This window comes from Oncorhynchus masou, chromosome 29, assembly GCF_036934945.1.
Source record: "Oncorhynchus masou masou isolate Uvic2021 chromosome 29, UVic_Omas_1.1, whole genome shotgun sequence".
Taxonomy (NCBI): Eukaryota; Metazoa; Chordata; class Actinopteri; order Salmoniformes; family Salmonidae; genus Oncorhynchus; species Oncorhynchus masou.
Window position 1 is genome coordinate 29007986 of NC_088240.1, and position 20956 is coordinate 29028941.

General features: G+C 42.6%; 1 protein-coding gene across 1 annotated transcript in view; it reads right to left on the bottom strand.

The window, feature by feature from the left end:
- The window catches only part of LOC135519548 (low-density lipoprotein receptor-related protein 1B-like), a 234398-nt gene that overhangs the window by 135691 nt on the left and 77751 nt on the right, over nucleotides 1–20956 (bottom strand). Inside the window, exons 22-28 of the mRNA XM_064944782.1 lie at nucleotides 20725–20889; nucleotides 14042–14286; nucleotides 5457–5588; nucleotides 4971–5198; nucleotides 4001–4175; nucleotides 3531–3625; nucleotides 1337–1486 (exon numbers count right to left, since the gene is read on the bottom strand). Coding sequence (XP_064800854.1) covers nucleotides 1337–1486; nucleotides 3531–3625; nucleotides 4001–4175; nucleotides 4971–5198; nucleotides 5457–5588; nucleotides 14042–14286; nucleotides 20725–20889 — 1190 coding nt within the window. The remainder of the gene's footprint in view (nucleotides 1–1336; nucleotides 1487–3530; nucleotides 3626–4000; nucleotides 4176–4970; nucleotides 5199–5456; nucleotides 5589–14041; nucleotides 14287–20724; nucleotides 20890–20956) is intronic.

Sequence of the window (20956 nt, forward strand, 5' to 3'; positions counted from 1 at the left end):
CCGGACTCTAAGCCGACACTATAAAGTTGTGAACTTCAATTGTTGTTTCCTTATTTTCTGACCGTGTAAATAGTATGTTTAAACTTGCAGCGAGGGAGAGGCACGCTTGTTCGTTTGCTGAGAAATGCGGAAGGCCTGCATTATGATCACTAAATACAGTGCATCAAAGGAGAATGAATCTTCCTTTGACAATGCTTCTGACCGTCAACACCAAGTTAAAACAGCAACCTTCTGCCACTGCTTCTCATTACCACTCCTGGCAAACAGACATGTGTCTTTTTTACAGCAAGAGGTTTCCTCCCAATTGTCCAGATTGTAACTGTTAGGACATGTAGACGTGTAGATATTGGAAATGTGTATCCTGACTCCAAAATGGTGTAGTGAGAGTAATGCAATTATGAAGCCAGATGCTGTGTGCTGAATTAAATGTCTTATGAGACACTGTGGTCTTCCTTCTCCTTTTCCATGTGGTCTTAAATCAATCACATTAACAACCTCTACTTTGATGTTTGGAATGTATGTCCTTTTCATCCTCTGAGGCCAAACGTTACATTCCTCTTTGTTTTAAGTCCTACCATGTGGCTGACTAGTAGCCAGTGGAGGAAAAATAATGGAGAATAATAACTTTATAGTTCCACAGTATTTCTATTCCCACTATGCATTTATTGAAAAAGTTTCATTCACAGATCCCAAACTCCTTGCAAACGTTTCACCTTAGACTCGACAGTGACCTACATAGGCCTTTTCATTAAAGTGTGACCAAGCTTTAGAAACAGTTCAGTCATGCGTGAGTCTTTGTATTATGTATGGTGCAATGGCACAACAAAACAAATAGTATGAGAAAGAAATGCCTTCTTATTGAAAAGAAGCACCCTGTCGCAGTAATAACGTCCAACATATTAGATCCAGCACTGATACAAAGCAACAACACTCCACTATGGGCATCCACATCCATTTTCATTACAAAAGAAAATCTATCATCAATCAACATGCAGCTCCAGCCAGTGGTTTAATTATCTAATGCCCAGACAATTTCACACAGAGTGAAGCAGAACTGTCACAGTCATACCACAACACTGGTTAAATGGCTTTATCCAGGAGCCACTTAACTAGCAACATGTACAGACCTAGGCCCTAAGCCTCCCCACTTTCTCCCTTAATCCATGACAGGGATCTGATTCACTGGCTGACATGCTCCACTATTCCAGCCTGATGAAGACCTTTAGGTCCAAACGTTTCACAATACAACAGAGGGAAGATTCATCTACTCTTTATGTCAATAAAAATTTTTACCCACGTTGTGGGTACACTACATTTTACACTAGCCACAACTCACCCATAACAGCCAGGGCAGAGGCTTTGGTTAGCTCCCTCTTCATGCTCTCCAGCACCTCCAGACCACTACCGTCCACATTGCACCTGTTGATTGTGCCATTACCAGAGCTGATCCAGTACAGCTTGTTGGCTGTGTAGTCTAGAGAGAGACCTGGGGGAGAAGAATGAAAGGGGGCTAGTGACTATATGATGCATTATCTTTTTACAGTCAGATCTTTGTGTCAGATATGGTAAAGCACACAAGTGGGAAACACTGGTTGCAATAGCATCATCACATGTCAAATATTTAATGACTTGGTCTACATGATGGCAATCAGTAAAATGTACATACGCAAGATGCATCTGGTATTAGAGGGACTATGGTTGTTTGAATGTACAGTTTGTATAATATGTGTCTGTCAGGGTGAGTGTGAGATTGTTGCAATCTTTCTTGCAGCCTGGGATGTGACTTCATATGTAAAAGTATGGATGTAGCACTATGTGCGTATCTATAGGAGTGAGTATAAGTGTGAGCGTGCACATTTGTCTGTGTTTGCGAGTGTGTGCGTGCGTGCCTGCTTGTGTGTGTGTGTGCATGGGCCATGGGTGCATGTGTGCGCACGTGTGTTTGTGTGAGTGCCTGCGTGTGTGTGTGCATGTGTCATGTGTCATGTGTGCATGTGTGTGAGGTTGTTGGAAGGATTCGTCGCAGCCTGCCTGTGATATCTCTATGACCTCCATTTGACATTATAAATCATTTGACCAGAGAGTGGCTCCTTCCTTTTTAAATCCATTCTCTAGCAGACATGATGAGATTTGACAGAATGGCACTATTGATGGTGGCAACTGGGGGCTACTTCAATTGTGTTTGTGGACAGCTCTGTCTCCCATGGTGTGTGTTTGTGGACAGCTCTGTCTCCCATGGTGTGTGTTTGTGGACAGCTCTGTCTCCCATGGTGTGTGTTTGTGGACAGCTCTGTCTCCCATGGTGTGTGTTTGTGGACAGCTCTGTCTCCCATGGTGTGTGCTTGTGGACAGCTCTGTCTCCCATGGTGTGTGTTTGTGGACAGCTCTGTCTCCCATGGTGTGTGTTTGTGGACAGCTCTGTCTCCCATGGTGTGTGTTTGTGGACAGCTAGGTGTCTCCCATGGTGTGTGTTTGTGGACAGCTCTGTCTCCCATGGTGTGTGTTTGTGGACAGCTCTGTCTCCCATGGTGTGTGCTTGTGGACAGCTCTGTCTCCCATGGTGTGTGTTTGTGGACAGCTCTGTCTCCCATGGTGTGTGTTTGTGGACAGCTCTGTCTCCCATGGTGTGTGTTTGTGGACAGCTAGGTGTCTCCCATGGTGTGTGTTTGTGGACAGCTCTGTCTCCCATGGTGTGTGTTTGTGGACAGCTCTGTCTCCCATGGTGTGTGTTTGTGGACAGCTCTGTCTCCCATGGTGTGTGTTTGTGGACAGCTCTGTCTCCCATGGTGTGTGCTTGTGGACAGCTCTGTCTCCCATGGTGTGTGTTTTGTGTGCGTGTCTGCGTGCGTGCGCCTGTATTCTCATTCACAACACATCATTAATTTACCAGGTCCGGCCCATCATCAATGAAGTCATGTGATGTATATTGCACGCGGGCAATTTATATTTTAGACAGGGCATACCAAGACTACCCGACAGACACAGTGAAGACAACGGTACTGTGTTTATCTGAGAAAGTGAAGACTTGACCTTGCAGGTCTGTTTGTGCTGTAAGAACATGCTGCTTGAGGCGTGAACCTGCAGATGAACAATTGTGCACTGAAGCTTGTATCATCTGAGTATATGGTAGAGGTTCAGGTTGAACAACTGTGTATGGCAGCAGAAGAGGTTTTCAGTTAGGTCAAGTGTACCAAATGATTTCAACACCTACCATTTGGAAAGATGCTATCTTTGTATCTTTGGAAATACACAAAACAATTCACCTAGTGCTCATTATGAGGAGACATTATCTGAATGGTGTACATTTTAGGACATCCCTACACCCTATGACATACAAAGTAGCCCTGGCCTCCTCATAGGGATGTCCTAAAATGTACACCATACAGTGGACAGGGTATATACTGCCAGCATGTTGTTGGACTGCTCCTCTGAATCTGTCCCATGATATAGAATGTTGGAATCATAGAGTGTTGGAACAGGCAGTAGTGTTTCCGCAGTGTGAACAAACAGAGCTATAATGTTCAACTGACCGACTGGTTCCCGTTGGTTCTGGTGAAGGACCTTGCTGTTGCTCCCATCCATGTTGGCTATGTTTATTGTGTTGCCATCTGTCCAGTAGATTTTCCTAATGTGAAAGAATATAAATTACACAGACATTGCACATTACATTTTTACAGTTCTACTTTACAATAAGTTCCTAGTTCTTAATGAATTTGTTCAATTTAGTTGTAGTTCGTGAGAGCTGCTCACTTTATTAATGTTGATACTGTGCAACTAAATTGCATACAATCTATATATTTACACTGAATAATGCTACAAATTCTATGAACAATTTTTATTTTCATGAGAGAACCATGGGAATGGTGTCATGTGTCATGTCTACCGTGGAAGGTTTTTGTTTTTGTTCAAACAAAATTAAGATTTCCTAATAACTTGTTGATGTTGAGTCCCGGAAGATAATGATGAAGTACACAGATGCTGTGGTATTTAATCTACTTACCCCTTGGCGGGGTGCACGACAAGGCACCTTGGTTTATCAATCCCATGAATGACAGAAGTCTTCAGGGACCCATCCAGGCGGGCGACATTGATTTGTGACTCGTCATTCTCTGAGCTGAGCCAGTATAAGTTCCTAGACAGCCAATCTAAAGCCAGCCCACGGCAGTTTAGTATATCTGAGGGGAAAACAAAGAGAGGGAGGCTGTCAATCCAGCATCCAACAATGTGTTTTACATGGAGTAACAGGGGTCATGAGTTAGACAGATTCATCTGCAGACCTTGGGACAGCAAACAGTACGAAAAAACATTGGTATAAAACATTATTTGAAAAATACAGCGATAGTGAACATTATCTTAGAATGTGTAAAAAAGCTTATGCCGGCAGGTTTTTGTTCTGTTCTTTATCAGGGGTAATGAATTAAATCTTTGGCACAAATATCAAGAACGGAAATTAGGATGAGAGAGAAGACACTTCCTGAAAAACAGCAATTGTCTTTTGTGCTTTGACAACGTGCTTTCATGCGACACAATTTGTCAAAACAGAGCTTCCAATCAAAAGCCTTTCAGACACAATGAAACAAACAATAATTACAGAAGTTAGTTCCGGATGTGTCTTTCATCCCTTTGCAATGCCAATCAGAAAATGTAATGTAAATCACGTTAATTAAATGAGTGGCAGACACTGGCACTACGTTATTGACAGGCCTATAAAGTATTGTAGCCGGAGTTTCTGCACACCACAAGACTGTGTTAGCCAATGGAGTTAAAGCCTGGGAATTAACTTAGGAGAGCTTACACAAGTCATCATGACTCATCCATCTCAGTTACATTATCATCTCTCCAAGTTACACACTTAGAAAGAACAGAGAGTGTGTGCGTCCCAAGTGGCACCATATTCCCTACATAGTGCACTACTTTTGACAAGAGTCATATCATCCCTGGTCAAAATCTGGGATTGAGCCAGTAACTACCTCCAGAGATGACAGTCTCCAGCCAGGTGCCGTTGATGAAGGCCCGTTTGATGGTCTGCGTTTTCACATCCGCCCAGTAGATCCTCTCCTCCTGGGCATCGTAATCCACAACGGTGACGTCATCGATGTCTGGGACGGTAAGTGCTGTCATGACGTTCATGTAAGGGTTGTCAATATCCACCCCACGGATCTCTGACCGCCTGACGTACAGGAGGAATCTTTTCAACACTATGGAAAAATAGAGAAATATCAATGGCTACCACTGATTTGTGAAGTGGTTGACCTTTTAAGTCAAATATGGTTATGGGTGTAACATATGATATGCAAGTGCCAACAAAATAATGAATATGCTAAACAAATTGTTCTGGCATTCTTTATGGTTCTTTGTTATGCGACTGTGCACAATCTCCCACTCTTTTGTGACTTTGATAATGAAAAGGATAGATACAGGTGTGTTAAAAGATTGAAGACGGCCGTCCCACTCACCGAAGCAAGATTGTTTGTTTGGGGACAGCTTCATGAGGTGTGGACAGGTGCAGGACGCAGTACGGTTGTAATTGATGAGACACATGTGTGAGCACGGGCCACACCCATCATTCTCTTCACATGGGTTAGACGCTGAAGGAGTGCGCGAGAGTCAGGAATAGAGAAAGAGAGAGAAAATTGTCAGCAGAAAGAATGAAAAAGGAGAAACACTTGGCCTATGACAATTATTATTTATTTTACCTTTATTTAACTTGGCAAGTCAGTTAAGAAAAATAATCTTATTTTTAATGACAGCCTAGGAATGAACTGCCTTGTTCAGGGGCAGAATGACAGATTTTGTTTACCTTGTCAGCTCAGGGATTTGATCTTGCAACCTTTCGGTTACTAGTCCAACACTCTAACCACTAGGCTACCTGCCACCACAAATACATGAATGTGCACTTAAAGCTTTCACCACATATATGATTCAACAGGAAAGCTCACATTTCTGTCAGTTGAAACAAAAAGCCTCCCAAGAGTCACATTTTTGTGGGAATCCTTTGTAGGAAGTCCACTCTATATATTGCAGAGGATGTGGTAGTGCTGAAGTACAAGAACAAGATAGGCTTTTGGGCACATGATCAAAATGTTTGCTGACAGGGTAAACAGTAAAAGGCACCAAAGCTTATAAAAACAGAAAATACAGGTGCTTAGTTCTGTAGTTTTCAGCAGACCAATATGATTAAAGGTCTATTCTGGAACGTTAACACCTATCGAAAAAGAGAGCAGGAGCAGGAAATAAAGGAACAGCTGCAACAACCTGGGTGTAATGTTTTTCGATGACCAGTTGGTCACATGTACTGCTCAACCATATCACGGACTCCCTCAGTTACAGTTGTTCTGACCAGATGGCACTCCACCTTATCCACACATACCACTACCCAACTCTACATCCACCTTGGCTCTCTTGAGTCAATATTGCTTTCAAGTGGTTTAAACCACTGGCATACATTTGGAGAAATGGGCAGGGTAGGCTGGACATCTTTAAAGCAGTTGCATTTGTAACGGATGCTGACCCAGCAAACCTAATTATACAAACTAAAGAGTAATCAAGAAATGGTAAAATAACTCCCTATTCCTGGTAAGGCTTGGCTGACAGACAGGCCTCTTGGAACACATTTGTCTGACTCCAAAGGAGTTCATGACCTCATCTCTCTCTCCCTCTCTATTGCTAAGGTTTAACCCCACAGTGATCCAGCAGTATATAAGCAGCATACGAACAGACACTAGAATTTCTCCTTTGTCAACACCAAGTCACTTCAGATAAATAAATGCACAGGTTTTTAGATTGAACAGTTATTTCCCTTTGGTACATTTTCATACAAGATACAAAGATCCATTTTTGCAGTGATTTACCCAAAACAAGCTTGACAAACTCATTTCCAAACTCATTTCCTGCACTATGTCTCGCTGAATCCATTATACATTCACATGGTTTAGTAGGGAAAATGACTCTGTCTGCGTGAGTTGAAAACATACCCGACAACACGAGTCATGATAGGAAATAAAAGCCTGAATACAGTTCAGCAGTCAGCTGAATTATAGCCATAAGAAATTACAATAACAGGGGAAAGACTGTTCATTTCTAGACTGGCAGACATCTCATAAATAAATAACCCCCATGCTTTGCCGACACGGAGAACAGAGAAAGGCTGGTGCCCAAAGAGTGATATCTTTCAATCAAAACCATAAAGTCTACTGGGTATAATACGTAATGTCCAGTCCTGTGTGGCTCAATTGGTCGAGCCTGGTGCTTTCCACGCCATGGTTGTGGATTTGATTCCCAAGGAGGACCCTCACAAAAAAGTACAAACATGTATGCACTCACTACTGTACCAAGCTCTGGGTAAGTCTGATAAATGACTAAAATGTCATGTAAGCTGGGGCACTTCACTGTTATAAAATGTATCTAAACTCTCAGGAGGTGCTAGAATATTCAAAAAAGGTCGCAGGTAGTCATGGTAACTGTTACAGTAAAATATGTGAAGTGTATTATGTTGTTGTTTAAAGTCTCTGTTTTGAAAGCTACATTTTCCTTTTAATGCGACTGAATAGATATTCAGCAGCAAATAGCGGTGTATTTTCAAAATCTGATTATTAATTCAACGTGTTTGTGTTTATCTAACGCAGGGAGTAGTGGCTCTGTCAAGCCCTGGGTGTTATATTCACGTTGTATTATCATCAACACTCCTCTTTGTCTTTCTCTGCCACTCACAAGCAAATGAGACAAGGGGGCTATGCAGGAAAGCCACATACTTACCTTGTAAATGTCCGGTGCCCGTTATCTGAATACAAAATATTCATTATAGCTTCCAATAGTATCACCCCGCTTGTATTTGAAGCAGCTGGTTACTTCCATGCAGTGATTCAATGCACTATGCATGCTGATCAGATGAATTCCTTCCTATTCTCAGCAAGCATAGTGCAAAGCTGTGGAGATACATTCAGAGGTCCTTTTGTTTAATAACATTTTAGGCACAGTCAGTAGATTTGACTGCATTATAATGCAGCCATGAATACAGAATACTTTATATAAAATCATCATAACTCAAATACTGATACTTACAACACTGTATTGTGTCTTTGTAAATATAATATAAGTACGATGGTTATATCTTGAGACATCATTGTACAAATGTTTTGATACTATTCATTTAATTTCCAATATGATCATATGAGCCTGCTGCGGATCACCAGTGCTGGGAGGGGAGAGCGTTCTGTTTGATGTGTTATTGCAGCTATAACTAACCAATTACAGTTCCTCACTGTGAGGCCTTGGGACCAGCATTCCCCTTAACTAATCATTGGCACCTCCTCCCCGTTTTCAAACCTCATGTTACCCATCCCCCCCTCCCCCGCCACACATAATGTATTTACAACCAGACTGTTGACGCCCCCAGACAAGCTCCCGTTTTGGCACCCACCAAACACCCCCAGAGACAAGTACTGTAGCCCCCACAGCTCTCCAGTAGTCTCCCTCAATTTTTCACTACCTCCCTCCCTCCCGCAGTCTCTCTCCAAATCTGCAGGGCCAAGCAGAGACCACCAGTATCTCCAGGCTTTGGGACTGGCTGGCTGGATTGGATATTACCCAAGTTTCGCCCACTGGGCTCTTTAAAATGGGATTAGGCATACTTACTGGCTTCTGCAGTTCAATTTCCTCACACTTATCTATGCAGAACAGTCACGAGCAGGCAGATACAGAGGACGAAACAGCCAAATTAACTCCTACCACATTGGCATCATTTTGAGAATGCTAAATAGATGCAAACCAGATTACTAGAGTACTAATGCCCATTCATGGACAGCGGCTTACATTCATAGAAAGCTAAAAGGGGAGATATTTTTAACTCAGCTGTGAAGATATCATTTTTAAGGGTGTGAAAACAAACCACACCCTAAAGACAACACCGGCATCCAAGATATTATGATTTCTTTGACTAGCAGCTCTGTTTACAGATCCATTTTCGCAAATCCTTCTAGAAACAAAGAGCAATGAATGAACACCCAATCAATGCTATAATCTAAGCCTGGAAATATACAGTGAGCTGCAAAAGTATTAGAACAGTCACACATGTGTTGTTGTTTTGGCTCTGTAATCCAGCACTTTGGATTTGATACGAGGTGAAAGTGCGTATTGAGGAATAAACACAAATCTACTGAAAATACACTATATAGGCCTCCTGAGTGGCGCAGCAGTCTAAGGCACTGCATCGCAGTGGTTGACGCGTCCCTGCAGACCCGGGTTCGATCCCAGGCTGTCACAACTGGCCTCTCATAGAGCGGCGCACAATTGGCCCAGTGTAGCCCTGAATAGGGGAGGGTTTGGCTGGTGGGGCTTTACTTCACTCATCACGCTCTGGCGACTCCTTCAAATGAGTAGATTCAGCTATTTCAGTCACACCCGTTGCTGACAGGTGTATAAAATTGAGCACACAACCATGCAATCTCCATAGACAAACAGTAACAGCAGAATGGCCTTACTGATGAGCTCAGTGACTTTCAACGTAGCACCATCATAGGATACAAGGCAGTTCGTCAAATATCTGCCCTGCTAGAGCTGCCCCGGTCAACTATAGGTGCTGTTATTCTGAAGTGGAAATGTCTAGGAACAACAACGGCTCAGCCGCAAAGTGGTAGGCGTCACAGGATGGGGCTGCTGAAGCGCATAGAAATTGTCTATCCTCGGTTGCAACACTCACTACTGAGTTCCAAACTGCCTCTGGAAGCAACGTCAGCACAATACATGTTCGTCGGGAGCTTCATGAAATGGGTTTCCATGGCCGCGCAGCCGCACACAAGCCTAAGATCACCATGCGCAATGTCAAGTGTTGGCTGGAGTGGTGTAAAGCTCGCAGCCATTGGACTCCGGAGCAGTGGAAACATTCTCTGGGGTGACGAATCACACTTCACCATCTGGCAGACTACGGAAGAATTTGGGTATGGCGGATGCCAAAAGTTTAGTGGAGGAGGAATAATTGTCTGGGGCTGTTTGGGCTAGGACCCTTAATTCTAGTGAAGTGAAATCTTAATGCTACAGCACACAATAACATTCTAGATAATTCTGTGCTTCCAACTTGGCAACAGTTTGGGGAAGGCCGTGTTTCAGCATGACAATGCCCCTGTGCACAAAACAAGGTCCATACAGAAATGGTTTGTTGAGATCGTTGTGGAAGAACTTGACTGGCCTGCACAGAACCATGACGTCAACCCCATCGAACAGCTTTGGGATGAATTGGAACGCCGACTGCGAGCCAGGCCTAATTGTCCAACATCAATGCCTGACCTCTCTAATGCGCTTGTGGTTAAATGAAAGCAAGTCCCTGCAGGAATGTTCTAACATCTAGTGGAAAGCCTTCCCAGAAGAGTGTAGGCTTTTATAGCAGCAAAGGGGAGACCAACTCCATATTAATTCCCATGATTTTGGAATGAGATGTTCAACGAGCAGGTGTCCACATATTTTGCGTCATGTAGTGTATCAGTAAATTGATGAGCCAAACGGATTAAGAACTTAAATTGGGGGCCAACTGGTAAGCCTATTTTACTTTCCATACACCTTAATCTGCATAATTTATTTAATGTGTGCCTTTAATTTGACTTCCAATGGGCATATACAGAGAAAGGCTATCATCGGTGTTGACAGGATTAATTGTAGCCCGCTCTCATTCTGCAGTTCCTTTCATTAATTCTGGTTCAATTCCTTTTAAAAACGTCTTGACACTGTAGCATGAACCAATTAGCCTAATTTGGGCGGAGAGAGAAAACACATTCTGAGGTACCATTAATGCAATCTAATTCTCTGCATGACCACCTTTTTCAATCATTCAGCCCCTTTCTTATTGTATGCATGCTGAGAAGCCCCATGATTGGCAGGCCCAATGAGGGCAGAGAAGCAGCTAAAATGAATACCATTATACTCTCTCTCTCTTCTTCTCTATATGCAACAGGGGATTCACCTTTTCAGAAATGCTTCTTAGTCAATACACTCATTGAAAAAAGTGTTCCAAAAGCGTTCTTTGGCTGTCCTCATAGAAGAACCCTTTTTGGTTCCAGGTAGAACTGTTTTGGGTTCCAGGTAGAATCGTTTTGGGTTCCAGGTAGAACCCTCTGTGAAAAAGGGTTGCATTTTGCACATGCTTCGTAAGCAACAGGTGTAGACTAACATTGATATATTTCGTTACAGCCCCTTCCCAACAACCAAAGGTGAAAGAAAACAGAGAGACAATAGAAAAGTAAAACACGTAATAATAAATAAACAATGAGTAACCATAACTTGTCTATATGTCTATGTGCAGAGGTACGAGGTAATTGAGGTAGAGATTTACAGTGCCTTGCGAAAGTATTTGGCCCCCTTGAACTTTGCGACCTTTTGCCACATTTCAGGCTTCAAACAAAGATATAAAACTGTATTTTTTTGTGAAGAATCAACAACAAGTGGGACACAATCATGAGGTGGAACGACATTTATTGGATATTTCAAACTTTTTTAACAAATCAAAAACTGAAAAATTGGGCGTGCAAAATTATTCAGCCCCCTTAAGTTAATACTTTGTAGCGCCACCTTTTGCTACGATTACAGCTGTAAGTCGCTTGGGGTATGTCTCTATCAGTTTTGCACATCGAGAGACTGAAATTTTTTCCCATTCCTCCTTGCAAAACAGCTCGAGCTCAGTGAGGTTGGATGGAGAGCATTTGTGAACAGCAGTTTTCAGTTCTTTCCACAGATTCTCGATTGGATTCAGGTCTGGACTTTGACTTGGCCATTCTAACACCTGGATATGTTTATTTTTGAACCATTCCATTGCAGATTTTGCTTTATGTTTTGGATCATTGTCTTGTTGGAAGACAAATCTCCGTCCCAGTCTCAGGTCTTTTGCAGACTCCATCAGGTTCTCTTCCAGAATGGTCCTGTATTTGGTTCCATCCATCTTCCCATCAATTTTAACCATCTTCCCTGTCCCTGCTGAAGAAAATCAGGCCCAAACCATGATGCTGCCACCACCATGTTTGACAGTGGGTATGGTGTGTTCAGGGTGATGAGCTGTGTTGCTTTTACGCCAAACATAACGTTTTGCATTGTTGCCAAAAAGTTCCATTTTGGTTTCATCTGACCAGAGCACCTTCTTCCACATGTTTGGTGTGTCTCCCAGGTGGCTTGTGGCAAACTTTAAACAACACTTTTTATGGATATCTTTAAGAAATGGCTTTCTTCTTGCCACTCTTCCATAAAGGCCAGATTTGTGCAATATATGACTGATTGTTGTCCTATGGACAGAGTCTCCCACCTCAGCTGTAGATCTCTGCAGTTCATCCAGAGTGATCATGGGACTCTTGGCTGCATCTCTGATCAGTCTTCTCCTTGTATGAGCTGAAAGTTTAGAGGGACGGCCAGGTCTTGGTAGATTTGCAGTGGTCTGATACTCCTTCCATTTCAATATTATCGCTTGCACAGTGCTCCTTGGGATGTTTAAAGCTTGGGAAATCTTTTTGTATCCAAATCCGGCTTTAAACTTCTTCACAATAGTATCTCGGACCTGCCTGGTGTGTTCCTTGTTCTTCATGATGCTCTCTGCGCTTTTAACGGACCTCTGAGACTATCACAGTGCAGGTGCATTTATACGGAGACTTGATTACACACAGGTGGATTGTATTTATCATCATTAGTCATTTAGGTCAACATTGGATCATTCAGAGATCCTCACTGAACTTCTGGAGAGAGTTTGCTGCACTGAAAGTAAAGGGGCTGAAAAATTTTGCACGCCCAATTTTTCAGTTTTTGATTTGTTAAAAAAGTTTGAAATATCCAATAAATGTCGTTCCACTTCATGATTGTGTCCCACTTGTTGTTGATTCTTCACAAAAAAATACAGTTTTATATCTTTGTGTTTGAAGCCTGAAATGTGGCAAAAGGTCGCAAAGTTCAAGGGGGCCGAATACTTTCGCAAGGCACTGTCCATATACACTGTACATATGGAAAAAAGTGACAAATTATAAACAGTAGCAGAAGCATATGCATATGTGATGAGTCCAAAAGTTAGCACAAAAAGAGTCAATGCAGATTGTTTAATAGTTAACTATTTAGCAGTCTTATGGCTTGGGGGTAGAAGCTGTTCAGGGACCTGTTGGTTCCAGACTTGGTGCAGCGGTAAGGCAAGCCATGCAGTAGCAGAGAGAACAGTCTATGACTTGGGTGGCTGGAGTCCTTGAAAATGTTTAGTGATGTACTGTGTACAGTGATGTACTGGGCCGCACACACTACCCTCAGTAGCGCCTTGCGGTCGAATGCCAAGCAGCTGCAATACCAAACATCGATGCAGCCAGTTAAGATGTTCTCAACGTTTCAGCTGTAAACTTCTTAAGGATCTGAGGGCCCATGCCAAATCTTTTCAGCCTGCTGAGGGGGAGAGGTGTTGTCGTGCCCTCTTCTCTACTGTGTTGGTGTGTGTGGACCATGATAGATCCTTAGTGATGTGGACACGAGGAACCTGAAGCTCTCAACCCGCTCCACTACAGCCCCATTAATGACGATGGGAGAGTGCTCTGCCCTCCTTTTCCTGTAGTCCACGATTAGTTTCTTTGTCTTGCTGACTTTGATGGAGAGGATGTTGTCACTGACCTGCCCTCTACAGCTGTCTCATCGTCGTCGGTGTTCAGGCCATACACAGTCGTGTCGTTGGCAAACTTAATGATGGTGTTTGGAGTCGTGTGTGGCTACGAAGTCGTGGATGAAGATGGAGTAGAGGTGGGGACTAAATAGACACTTTTTTCTAAGAGTTTATGTATAGGCATTATGACTAGCATCAGTTAAAATAGAAAATAATAGGCCAAATCTGATGCATTATTATGCAACCAGTTTTCAGTATACAACAGGGAAGTTAGGGAACTAGTTAATATGGAAAATCTCCGTTAGGCATGCTTTTTAGTTCAGGACTAAAAATCTGTGTGCTAAAAACCACCCCATAGACTACAGTGACAACACTCATGGGAATAGTTGATGTGCATTACCAAAGGTTACAGTTGCTTGACTACAGGTCTAGGCTGTTTACCTTGTGGCTGTCTGCTAGGGTGGAAGATCTGCAGGTCAAAGGGCTGAGCGCTGGTCTTCTGGATCACTGTGACGTTACGGCCCGTCCACTTGTTGGCTCTGGCCAGAGTGTTGGTCCTCCAGTCTGTCCAGTAGACACTTCCCCCAAACAGGGACACGGCGAAGGGGTGTGACAGGTACTCATGTCCCCTCAGGATCTCTATGATCCCACTGCCATCGTACAGTGCAGAGTAGATGGCATCAGAGCTGTGAAAGGGAGAAGATAGGTGAAGGTACAGTAACCAGCCAGAATAGATAACATACAACTCAGATGTAATGGCATGAGAGCTGTTAGAGGAGAAAACATGATAAGGAGGAAATTTGCGTGAAACTGAAAGGGCGAACCACTGCTTTTAATCAGGGCAAGGTGACTGGTAACATGACCGAATACAAACAGTGCAGCTATTCCCTCCGCAAGGCTATCAAACAAGCTAAGCGTCAGTATAGAGACAAAGTAGAATCTCAATTTAACGGCTCAGACACAAGAGGTATGTGGCAGGGTCTACAGTCAATCACGGATTACAAAAAGAAAACCAGCCCCGTCACGGACCAGGATGTCTTGCTCCCAGGCAGACTAAATCACTTTTTTGCCCGCTTTGAGGACAATACAGTGCCACTGACACGGCCTGCAACGAAAACATGCGGTCTTTCCTTCACTGCAGGCGAGGTGAGTAAAACATTTAAACGTGTTAACCCTCGCAAGGCTGCAGGCCCAGACGGCATCCCCAGCCGTCTGGGCCTGCAGCCTTGCGAGGTTTAATCCCTATACCAGTCTGCTGTTCCCACATGCTTCAAGAGGGCCACCATTGTTCCTGTTCCCAAGAAAGCTAAGGTAACTGAGCTAAACGACTACCGCCATGTAGCACTCACTTCCGTCATCATGAAGTGCTTTGAGAGACTAGTCAAGGACCATATCACCTCCACCCTACCTGACACACTAGACCCACTACAATTTGCTTACCGCCCAAATAGGTCCACAGACGACGCAATCTCAACCACACTGCACACTTCCCTAACCCATCTGGACAAGAGGAATACCTATGTGAGAATGCTGTTCATCGACTACAGCTCGGCATTTAACACCATAGTACCCTCTAAGCTCGTCATCAAGCTCGAGACCCTGGGTCTCGACCCCGCCCTGTGCAACTGGGTACTGGACTTCCTGACGGGCCGCCCCCAGGTGGTGAGGGTAGGCAACAACATCTCCACCCCGCTGATCCTCATCACTGGGGCCCCACAGGGGTGCGTTCTGAGCCCTCTCCTGTACTCCCTGTTCACCCACGACTGCGCGGCCACGCACGCCTCCAACTCAATCATCAAGTTTGCGGACGACACAACAGTGGTAGGCTTGATTACCAATAACAACGAGACGGCCTACGAGGGAGGAGGTGAGGGCCCTCGGAGTGTGGTGTCAGGACAATAACCTCACACTCAAAGTCAACAAAACTAAGGAGATGATTGTGGACTTCAGGAAACAGCAGAGGGAACACCCCCCTATCCACATCAACGGAACAGTAGTGGAGAGGGTAGTAAGTTTTAAGTTCCTCGGCATACACATCACAGACAAACTGAATTGGTCCACTCACACAGACAGCATCGTGAAGAAGGCGCAGCAGCGCCTCTTCAACCTCAGGAGGCTGAAGAAATTCGGCTTGTCACCAAAAGCACTCACAAACTTCTACAGATGCACAATCGAGAGCATCCTGGCGGGCTGTATCACCGCCTGGTACGGCAACTGCTCCGACCACAACCGTAAGGCTCTCCAGAGGGTAGTGAGGTCTGCACAACGCATCACCGGGGGCAAACTACCTGCCCTCCAGGACACCTACACCACCCGATGTTACAGGAAGGCCATAAAGATCATCAAGGACAACACCCACCCGAGCCACTGCCTGTTCACCCCGCTATCATCCAGAAGGCGAGGTCAGTACAGGTGCATCAAAGCTGGGACCGAGAGACTGAAAAACAGCTTCTATCTCAAGGCCATCAGACTGTTAAACAGCAACCACTAACATTGAGTGGCTGCTGCCAACACACTGACTCAACTCCAGCCACTTTAATAATGGGAATTGATGGGAAATGATGTAAAATATATCACTAGCCACTTTAAACAATGCTACCTAATATCATGTTTACATACCCTACATTATTCATCTCATATGTATACGTATATACTGTACTCTATATCATCTACTGCATCCTTATGTAATACATGTATCACTAGCCACTTTAACTATGCCACTTTGTTTACATAGTCAACTCATATGTATATACTGTACTCGATACCATCTACTGTATCTTGCCTATGCTGCTCTGCACCATCACTCATTCATATCTTTATGTACATATTCTTTATCCCCTTACACGGTGTATAAGAAATTAGTTTTGGAATTGTTAGTTAGATTACTTGTTGGTTATTACTGCATTGTCGGAACTAGAAGCACAAGCATTTCGCTACACTCGCATTAACATCTGCTAACCATGTGTATGTGACAAATAAAATTTGATTTGATTAGATTGTCTCTTTCCAGTATAAAGACAGAGATACAGTATATGCATACTAGCCAGGTAGAGTAACTATGGAAGTACAATACATTGCAGCGTAGATGGCATTAGAGCTGTTATATGGTGGTATGAATATCATCATGAGGCTGCCTGGCTCTATACAATAAAAATACTAGTCAGGTATTTGTATTTATTATGGATCTTCCTGCCAATGCAGCAACTACTCTTCCTGGGGTCCAGCAACATTAAGGCAGTTATGCAGTTTTAAAAACATTACATTCACAAATTTCACAACACACTGTGTGCCCTCAGGCCCCTACCCCACCACTACCACATATCTACAATACAAATCCATGTGTATGTGTGTGTATAGTGCATATGTTATTGTGTGTGTATGAAAGTATCTGTGCCTAAATGTATGTATGTGTTGCTTCACAGTCCCCGCTGTACCATAAGGTGTATTTTTTTATATGTTTTTTATTAAATTTCACTGCCTGCAATCAATTACTTGATGTGGAATAGAGTTCCATGTATTCATGGCTCTATGTAGTACTATGCGCCTCCCATAGTGTGTTCTTGTGGCATGTCTTGTGGGGTATACATGGGTGTCCGAGATGTGCACCAGTAGTTCAAACATACAGCTCAATGCATTCAACATGTCAATACTTCTCATAAATACAAGTAGTGATGAAGTCAATCTCTCCTCCACTTTGAGCCAGGAGAGATTGGCATGCATATTATTAATATTAGTTCTCTGTGAACATTCAAGGGCCAGCCGTGCTGCCCTGTTCTGAGCCAATTGCAATTTTCCTAAGTCCCTTCTTGTGGCACCTGACCACGACGACTGAACAGTAGTCCAGGTGTGACAAAACTAGAGCCTGTAGGACCTGCTTTGTTGATATTGCTGTTAAGAAGGAAGAGTAGTGCTTTATTATGAACAGACTTCTCTCCATCTTTGCTACTGTTGTATCAATATGTTTTGACCATGACACTTTCTCAATTCCCACATTATTTGTTACAAGAGTTAGTTGAGGTTTAGGGTTTAGTGAATGATTTGTCCCAAATACAACGCTAGTTAGGGATAGGCGGGACGCAAATGTCTCAACTGGCCAATTGCCAGGGAAAATGCAGAGAGACAGATTCAAATAAAATACTATAAAATTCAAACTTTCATTAAATCACACATGTAAGATACTCAATTAAAGCTACACTCGTTGCGAATCCAGCCAACATGTCAGATTTTAAAAATGCTTTTCGGCGAAAGCATAAGAAGCTATTATCTGATAGCCTGCACCATCTGCACCAGCAATAAACAAAGGAGTTAGCATATTTCAACCCTGCAGGCGCTACACAAAACGCTGAAATAAAATATAAAACATGCTTTACCTTTGACGAGCTTCTTTTGTTGGCACTTCAATATGTCCCATAAACATCACAATTGGTCCTTTTGTTTGATTAATTCAATCCATATATATCCAAAATGTCAATTTATAAAGCACGTTTGATCCAGAAAAACAACATCTTACAAAAAATGCAACGTCACTACAAAATATTTCAAAAGTTGCCTATAAACTTTGCCAAAATATTTCAAACTACTTTTGTAATACAACATTAGGTATTTTAAAACGTTAATAATCGATCAAATTGTAGACGGGGCAATCTGTGTTCAATAAAGGAATGAAAACAAACCAGCGCCACTTTTCACGTCTTGCGCAACAAAAAAGTGTACCCAGTTCCGAGTTGGCCTACTTCTTCATTGCACAAAGGAATAACCTCAACCAAATTCCAAAGACTGGTGACATCCAGTGGAAGCAGTAGGAACTGAAAACAGGTTCCTAAGAAATATCTCTTGGCAATAACATCTCAGGGAACAGAGAGAGGCTAAAAAATATATAATTCTGAACAGTTAGTCCTCAGGTTTTGCCTGCTACATAAGTTCTGTTATACTCACAGACATGATTCAAACAGTTTTAGAAACTTCAGAGTGTTTTCTATCAAAATCTATGAATTATATGCATATCTTATATTCTTGGCATGAGTAGCAGGAAGTTGAAATTGGGCACGCTATTTATCCAAAAGTGAAAATGCTGCCCCCTAGCCCCAAGAGGTTTTAAGTTTTAGAAATATAATTACTTGCCACCCACTCTGAAACTAACTGCAGCTCTTTGTTAAGTGCTGCAGTCATTTCAGTCGCTGTAGTAGCTAACGTGTATGTTGATGAGTCATCCGCATATAAACAGTAGAGACACTGGCTTTAGTCAAAGCCAGTGGCATGTCGTTAGTAAAGATTGAAAAAAGTAAGGGGCTGAGACAGCTACCCTGGGGAATTCCTGATTCTATCTGGATTATGTTAGAGAGGCTTCCATTAAAGAACACCCTCCGTGTTCTTTAGACAGGTAACTTTTTATCCAGAATATAGCATGGGGTAATAAGCCATTACACATATGTTTTTCCAGCAGCAGAGTATGATCGATAATGTCAAAAGGCTCACTGAGGTCTAACAAAACAGCCCCCTCCAATCTTTCTATCATCAATTTCTCTCAGCCAATAATCAGTCATTTGTGTAAGTGCTGTGCTTGTTGAATGTCCTCCCATATAAGCATGCTGAAAGTCCGTTGTCAATTTTCTTTTACTGTAAAATAGCAATGTATCTGGTCAAACACCATTTTTCCCTAAAGTTTACTAAGGGTTGGTACAGGCTGATTGGTCGGCTATTTGCTGCCAGTAAAGGGGGCTTTACTATTCTTAGGTAGCAAAATTACTTACTATACACTATATTAGGCCCAGTCTTTGGGAACTTTGGTTTTCCTAGATATGGCTACTATATTCTGATCACTACATCTGATGGATCTAGATACTGCTTTCAAGAAAATGTCTGCAGAATTAGTAAAGATGTGATTAATATATGTTCATGATTTCATTCCTGTGCTACCCTGGTAGGTTGACTGATAACCTGAACCAGATTTCAGGCACTGGTGGCTTTTTCTTGAGTGGGCAGCTTGAAAGGCAGTCAATATTTAAATCATCCAGAAAATATACCTCCCTGTTGATATCACATACATTATCAAGCATTTCACACGTTATCCATATACTGACTGTTAGCACACAGTAGTCTATAGCAGCTATCCACAAGAATGGGCTTTAGGTGAGACAGATGAACCTGTAGCCATATTACTTCAACAGTATTTAACATGAGATCCTCTAAGTTTTACAGGAATGTGGTTCTGACTATAAAATGCAACACCTCCACCATTGGCATTTCTTTATTTTCTGTAAATGTTATAACCTTGTATTGCTACCACTGTATCAAAGGTATCATCTAAGTGAGTTTCAGAGAGACAGAATATGAATGTCATCTGTTACTAGAAAATTATTGATTTCATGAACCTTGTTTCTTAAACTACATATGTTTAACTTGGGCAATTTTGAGCACTTTTCTTCTGGGATGCATACTTGTTTTCATCGCTTTACTGAGAAGCTTAGCAGAAGTAGATATGCTCATGTTATGTATGTTAGTGCAGGGTGAGCTGCACACAGTGGACTTCCTACTAGGGCACAGCACCTCAGTGCTAACAGTATAAATCTGGTTCATAGGCACATGATTACTGCATACAATAGCTGTAGGAGTTGTCATGTAAGCCTAAATACATCACAGCTGCTTATTTACTTGGTACATGAACAGAATTCTCCACAATTTAAAACACAGTTCCAAACACCACTATTATAAGATGAAATAGCGAGGATGGCGTTTTATCAAGGATGTCATCAGGTGTGTTTGTCAGTAATATGTTTTGAAAATGCTGTAGAATGTAGATCTTGAAAGCGTATTGTCATAATAGAAGGGGAGGTTTACATGTGATGTATTCTCAACACATCTTCCTGTGGTTACAGCACATTTAGATAAATTGGCCTTCTGTTCGCTGTAACTGAACTACCATTTACAATCAACCAACCTGCCCCTATAGGAGATGAGGCAAAGTAGATAACATGCCGTTCATACTTATGACATATGCGCATCCAAATAGGTATCATTGCAACCTAATTAATGTTTAAGAAAGTACGAATCTGTTCTTAATTTACCTGTAAAGGTTATAAGCGAATAAAGGTTACATAAAACATTGTTTTGTGTGAGGGACCTACCGAGCATCCGTCCACACTATTCTCTTCTCCAGATGATCCAGAGTTAGTCCGTTGGGCCAGGCTCCCATCTCCATGTCCTTGAACACTATGTGTCGTCCTCCTCCGCTCATTGAAGCAGCCTCGATACGGGGGAAGGTAGCATCCCAGTCTGTCCAGAACAGGATTCTAAAGACATTGAATCAATCAAGAAAAGGAGTGTATAAAGATCTTTTTACATATACAAATTGCTCTA